Source organism: Charadrius vociferus, unplaced genomic scaffold (assembly GCF_000708025.1).
Source record: "Charadrius vociferus isolate BGI_N301 unplaced genomic scaffold, ASM70802v2 scaffold329, whole genome shotgun sequence".
Lineage (NCBI taxonomy): Eukaryota > Metazoa > Chordata > Aves > Charadriiformes > Charadriidae > Charadrius > Charadrius vociferus.
The window spans coordinates 343,436-350,528 of record NW_009649982.1 but is presented as its reverse complement, the minus strand read 5'-3'; the positions used below and the strand labels follow the sequence as shown (position 1 = coordinate 350,528).

General features: G+C 50.3%; 1 protein-coding gene across 1 annotated transcript in view; it reads left to right on the top strand.

Annotated features, from left to right (window-relative positions):
* The first annotated feature begins 901 nt into the window (after positions 1-901).
* ATP1B1 (ATPase, Na+/K+ transporting, beta 1 polypeptide) overlaps positions 902-7,093 on the top strand; it is a 22,664-nt gene continuing 16,472 nt past the window's right edge. The window contains exons 1-2 of the mRNA XM_009891644.1: positions 902-982; positions 1,449-1,569. Of these exons, the coding sequence (XP_009889946.1) occupies positions 902-982; positions 1,449-1,569 (202 nt within the window). The remainder of the gene's footprint in view (positions 983-1,448; positions 1,570-7,093) is intronic.

Here is a 7,093-nt window from a genome sequence, read left to right as displayed (position 1 = left end):
GCGCAGTTGCTGGCCTCTAAGGCTCACTCGGGTGAACTTGCAGAGGCTCTAGTCACGCCACCGAGCTGGAAGGGGAGGTGGAACGTGCCAGATACGAACTGCTTCTCCAAAGTGAGCCACAGATTAGGTTTGGGACTACGCCCAGTTTACTTAGCTGTCAGTGTACTCCCTGGCTTGGGAAATCCCAAGGCAGCAGGCTGCTGGCACCTGGGAGGTCACATCGGTCACTCTGTACTTGCCCTGTTCTTAGGCTCTTTTTCTAAGTATTTGCTACTGGCCACAGCTGGAGAAGACATACTGGATTAAATGAACCTTTGGTGCTTCCAGGCGTAGCCAGTCTTATGTTCTTACAGTTGACAAAACCAGCTTGTAATAAAACTGGTTAGCTAAGGCCATTTTGGTATTGAATGTTCATTTGTGAAGTGCTTTGAACATTGGGCGATAGTAGCTAATCTTTGATTACCAGTAGTGACTGCTTTTTCAAAAGGAAGTATGGGTGGAGAGAAAAGGGAATTTCTGTTCAGTTCCCAATCCTGGTTGCCTGGGGAATACTTTTAACATGCAGAAGAACAGATTTGCATGTTGGTATTTTGGGGAAGTTTCCCATGAGAAAAAAAATAATAATGTGACTCAAAACTCTAGCTGACTTGGGGGTCTTTTCATGATTATATCCTCCAAAGGTTTGTGTTATTCAGCTGATAAATAGGGTTTAAATAACAGAAAAACAAAGGTATCGCCTTATGTAAATAATAGCAGCATCACCGCATGCGCTGTCTCCCTCTACCTGTCCCATTGTTAGACCAGACATGATGGAGTGGTTTGCTTATGGTGTTCACTTCCCTCTGCCCATAACTTGTGGTGTCTTATTCAGCCAGAATCGATAGTTTCTGAGAAACGCCTGATGGGTCTGTGGACACCAGTGACACAAGCGCTCAGCTCCCATCATGCCTTTGCAGAACGGATCCGCTTTGATGCAGGTCTGGTACAAATGTCCATGTCAAATGTATCCTGGCTATCTGAGCAGAAAGGCTGAACTGTGGAAAGTCAAAGCAGATTTTCCAAGGTACACAAGCATCTAAAAATACAAACTGAGGCCCATCCAGCTTTTCAAATCATCCCCACAAGTCAGGTCCTTAACTACTACTGATTATAATGAGAAAGACTTCAGTGCTTTTTAAACTCCTTTTTGATGTGTGTCTGCCTCCTTTGGCCTGTATGTGAATGCCTCTCAGGCTCTGTGACGTGCTGTGGTCTGCGCAGGACTGGTTAAAAGAGTTACCACAGCATGGTTACCACAGCACCAAAAACATCAGAGGAATGAAGACAGACAGTTCCCATCACGGCTGCATGATGTCTTTTGTCACGATGACTGGATGTTGAGAACCGGAGAGAGATTCTCCAGTCAAAATGTGTTTGATTTTTACATGTGTTGTGTTACTGTGTTGCAGGTAAGGGTGCAGTGTTCGTCATCGCAGGACATTGCAGTGGAACCAGACAACCCAAATCAAAGCAAAGACCACCAAGAAGCCCGCAGTGGACAGCAGCAGTTTGCAGAGTCATCTACCTTCAGTCAGTAAGAACTTGGAGTGTGGGCAATTATGGAGTAGTCTTTAAAATTATCACAGAGATCTGTGAGTTGTTTTAGGGAAAGGACCTCCCATGAGGAGGAAAAAGGCCTCTGACAGGCACTGTAAATCATGTAGCATCCCACTATGGCCCTGACTGAACAATTAAAAGAAGATGTTTAGGAACAAGTCGAACCTTAACTTACCGTTCCCATTGCCAGCTCCTGTGTGGTGCTGCTTAGATAAGTCTTGCTCCTGATGGCTAAAGATAGAAATGTTTTTCCACTCTGATTTTGTTTTTCTTTTTAAACTCTATTAGAGCAGGCCTCAAAATAGTTTTGGAGTTTATTTAGTTCTCGTTCTTCGGCTTGGTTTTGTGCTGGACGTCCCAGACTGGCTGGCCCTGGAGACAGCAGAGCTCTAACTGGGGCAGCTGAGCAGGCTGGTGCCCAAATACAACCTGCCATCAGAAACCCCTCACGAACCATGGCTAGGAGTGAGTGGAAGAGTGAAGAACATGTGACCGTGCTGCCGAGACAGAAAACTAATGACAGCCTATTTTAATGGTGCATAGTGCTGCTGTATCCAGTAGGAGCCAAACGGGAACCTTTTTGTTTGGACCAGCAGGGGTGAAGCCAAATCAGTTCCCCAGACTTGCAGCTGCTGGCTGCATTGAGAGCTCATGTAGCTGCCTGAGCTCCGTGGCTGAGTACCAGGAAGCTGGCTGCCACTCCAGTGAGGGCTCCAGGTGCCCGTTGTCACAAAACATGTGCTCTTCTTGCCAGCTTCGTCGCTAGTTCCTGGGTAACGCTTCTTCCCTGTGTGGTGGTCACTTCCAGATGTGCCAAGGAAAACAAGGGGGGTTTCACGCAAGAAAGTATTTTCATACTATTTTCAGCGAGGAGATGAGAGTCATTTTTCCTGCATCAGCCAAAAAGAGAAATTCTGGCAAGATGGTTTGACTTCTGCTGCCTTCACAAGTTGCCTTTGCCTCCATCAGAACAGTGTTGATAGCTGGCAGGTTTCACTACTGGTGGCTCTGCTCAGACAGAGGAGCTCTATATCATCCACCAGAAGTATTTATCCCAGTTATTAAACACCAAGCACACAGCACATTGTCTCTATCACATCCCCCTTTTCTGTCTCCATCTGCCAGCCAGGTCACCCTGGAAATGATCCCTTGTCCTGCACCTAGTCTCCAGTTCAACATGAAGTGAATCTTTCGTCAATCACTGAGTGTATAGGCCTTCTCCTGACAGGACTGGTCAAAAACTTGTATCAGTTGGTCATTGTTGCATGGAAAAATGGCTCAGCTCACATAGGTTAAACCAAATCAGGATTGAAAAGGTTTATTGATTTATTAAGGACGTGTAATTAACCAACAATCAGTGAACTATACATTCAGGATCTATGTCAGCAATACAACAGTTCAACCACAACGTTAGACACTTAGGAAACAAGTTCCTGCAAGTTCCTAAACGCGCTTCTGTAACTAATGCCCAGAAGTTCTTATCTCACACACGCAGGCACCCACCCCTCTCTCCCTGGCAGGGAGGTCACTTCAGGGAGCAGGGGTCCCCCCGCTTACACCCCACTCCCACTGTGGGATTGTGGCCACTCCAGCTTTAGGGGTGCCCATGCTACTCCCTGCAGTCAGCTAATGCACCCGCCGGTGGGAAGGCACCCCGGGAGGTCACACACCCGAAGTGTGGGTCCCTATGTGCTGCACCCCGCAGGGTCAGGCCCCGCGCTGGGTGCTGGCTGCTGACGGTGTCTCGTGGGTGGGGAAGCTGCTGCCTGTGGTCTCGGCAGAGGTCGTGATATGCCGGATTGGGTTTTGACTGCTGCTCTGGTCCCAGACTGAGGCCTCTCCCTGCTCCCTTACAAATTGTTGTGCTTCTTTATACAGCTTTTCAGGCCAACCCATTCAAAATTGTTGTTGCCATTCCCCGGTTGCCATTTAATCCAGCTGATGGCTGCCACCCTCTTTAGCGTGATCAGTTGAGGACTGATGGTTATTTCCCTCTTCAGCAAGATCAGTTTCGGGCAAATGCCCTCTCAGACATTTTTGGGTTCTCCATCCGCACATGCTGTTTATACTCACTTATCTATCTTAACAGCTGTTGTTTTCTGCATCATATTGCCAAGGGTGAGCTGTGCAGGCACCTCCACACGTTATGTTACACAACTATCAAACTGATACTAAAGAAAAGAATACTGACCCCACGGCTGGATTTGGGGGGAGGTTATTTCTGTAAATATTTACTTTCTCAGTGCCTACAAGTTGACTTTTTTTTTTTTTAACTTAGTTGCCTCAGCTTGCATAGCTACGTGCAATTAATCTGTTTGAATGCAGTCATTGTGCTCAGAGGATCAACCCCATATGTCTGTAAGCCTAATCCCCAGTGACCCCACATCTGGGCGGGGTACAGAGGACAAGGAGGGGAAGAGGAATACTAGAAAGCTATTTTTGTCATACCGTGTTCTGGGAGACTACAGACCCTGTGTGAGCCAGTGTAACCGGCAGCAGCCCCTGAGTGGGCGCTCTTTCTCCTCAACCTCCCAGGCAGAAAATCAGAGGACAGTCCTAAAGGCGGGTCGGGGAAGCTGTTGTGGGGACCACACTCGCCTCGCCGGGATGCTGAGGGCAGTTCCCGAGGGTCACCCCTCTCCGCTTCGAGGCCCTTTCCAACTTCCAGAGGGGTGTAAAATGCCCGTGTGTGCCTTCCGGCCCCTTGCTTGCAGGCTGCAGGGTCGTGGCAGCTCTCGTCACCCGTTTTGTTCTCTACCCTCGCTCACCTGCCGTGCATGACGCAGGCTGGGTGCCAGGCTCTTGAGCAGCTGCCCTTTTCCAACTCCCAGGCACGCCAGCCCGAGGAGGCCCAGCCCCGCTTGTCTGCCGTGGCAGCCCATGAATAGTAACTACTTGAGGCCTCCCCGTCCCCCCACCCCTCTCTCCTTCCTCTGCTATTGCAGCATTGTCCACAGCCACCTTCAGAGATGTTTCTAGATCACGCATCACCCAAAGTTCCTGCATGTGACCATCAGCGGCATCTTCTCATTTTCCCCCACCAATGGCACTCATGTGCAGAATAGTCACCAGGCTGGACAAATGCTTGCTTCGTTTTGCTCTGTAACGAGCCCTTCTCCTTCGCTGCTACATCAAAAGTAATTGGCCACCCTCCTGCCCTGTAGTGAGACACCTCTCCTTGCCCTAGGGGCCTTCTCCCAGTCCCGCAAGACAGGAGACCTAAAGGAAGCTGGGATCTCACTGGTGGCTATGCCCAAACCCACCGGAGAAAATCAGGGTGCTCTTCATAGAATCATAGAATTGTTGAGGTTGGAAGGGACCTTTAAGATCATCAAGTCCAACCAAGGTCATCAACTCTTCACCTGCTAACTCCTTGGGGCAGCGAGATAACCCTCTAATAGCTTCTGTCTTGCAGGTTGTTCCTTCCCAGGTGCCGCTGCGCAGCTTCCCCCCACACCATCCTTCCTCCCGCAGCTAATCTGCTGGACATGGATAGCTTTGCACATTTTGTTCTTGGCAGTTTCAAATGTTGCCTCAGGCCCTTATCGCCTTAAAAAATCAGATCATATAGTGGTGGCCTTAGAGACGGCCTGATTGATATCTGAGCAGCCAAACAAACAGTGAATTTGAATGAAATTTGGCACCCCATTTGCCTATGGGTGCTGCTGATTCCGAGAGGGTAATTCACCAACGTCAAGTAAAGTGCATGTCCTGAGCATGCATGGGACTGAGGCTTCGGGTGTGCAGAGGAGTTTGCAGGAACAGCGTGCGACCCACCTGAAGGGCCTTTTCTCCATTGCAGATCCTGCACGCCTCAGCCTGTGCAGCCATGGGGATTTGGTACCGCCAGCCATGACCAACCCAACAGGACCTCTCTGTGTATTTATACAGAAGTGCAAAAGCTTGCTGAAAGAGGAGAGAGTTTCCCGGTGATCCTTAAACAAACACCAATGAAGCCAGGAGCTCCTGCAGCTCAGCTTCCACCAGCACCACTAGAGCTTGTAGCAGCAGTGAGAACGTGCTCAGAGGAAGATGTCTCCAGGTGGCCATTTACTGTGTAATCATGATGCGGTTATTCAGATACTCTCTAGCTGCTTTCTCCAAATGTGTTCTCCATGGTCTTCAGGAACAATGCTGTGAGAGAGTGGACTCCCATTCAACACTTCCCTGATTTGAAGGTCACCATGACCCTGCCTGCATATCCTGTGCCTGTTTAATTTGGGCTGACCCCACTGCTCGGGCAGAAGGCAAGGAGAGGAGGGCTGCACCGACTGCTGCTGTTGCGTGTGCACTGGACTGACCTGTGTGGTCTTTTCCTCTGCAGAGTAGATGAGCTGAGTCCTGGCCCGTGGCACAGCACCCAGGGGTGGGCTGTCTGGTGAGTAGACCTCACACGTGGGTGACACCACTGCGCACCCACATGTTATGCCCAACCTGCTGCCCTTGGCAGGGCAGTGTACCTAGACTGCAAATTGCACTCAGGGCATTAGAAGGACAGTTGGTATAGTTGCCCAGTGGCCAGTGCAGACCTGGCAGCCCAGCAGCCGAGAGAAACTGCCTAGTTGGTGGCCACTGTGCTGAGGTCTGGGAGTTAAAAATGGGTGGTTTTTTCCTCCAGCAGTGCTCGTCTACTTATTGGCTTGATTGCAATCACAACCGCCTTAACTTGTAACTGATACTGTCCTCCCTGCAGCATAGATGATGTTCGCCTGGGTATCAGATACTGCTGTCTGTGTTTGCTTTTGTTATCGCCCACCATCAGCAGGGCTCTTTAAAAGACCAGCTCTGACTGGATGCCGAGGAGAAAAGAGACATGACATTTATCCTCTTCCCCTCCAGCTGATCAGCCCTTTGCCACCACATGAACGCGACGGAGAGCTGGTTCTCCTAACCGAGGATGGAAAATCCGCGTGGCACACCTGCCTCCCTTTGATCGCACCCAACGTATCGTGGGGCCTTCAGTGCACCAGGCGCTCCCAATTAAACACACGCGGCCGTCCAGGCACACGACTGCTCTACACCTCCTGTGTGACACCTGTCCTCTTCCTAACCCACAAGGCTTTGAGATGTCTGGTGGTATGCCTACAGCTGAGGAGGCCATGCTCAGCTGCTGCCACCATGAACGGTGGCGGGACCTTGAGGGTGTCTGAGCAGTGTGGACCCAGGGTGGCTCCAGCAGCAGCCGATGGCTTAAAAACCCCAGGTGCTTCAGGGGCTGGTTCTGGGTTGTAGCCACGGATCACTTGGAGGTGGGTGCCACATCACGACTTGTCCCCTGACGGTGAGCTTAATGGCCTCGGGAGGGTAGGAGGCCGTGGTGGCCGGACCACTTCTTCTTGAGCTCTGAGAAGAGGGTGGTCGATTTCAGGCCAGGCCATTCTTGCAGGTATCCTCCAGAACACGCACCTGCCAGGTGGCACCAAGGAAAGGCCCATCTTATGTGTTCATTCACCCCGATTTCCACGCCAAAAAAAAAAAAAAAGAGGATGGAGTTAAA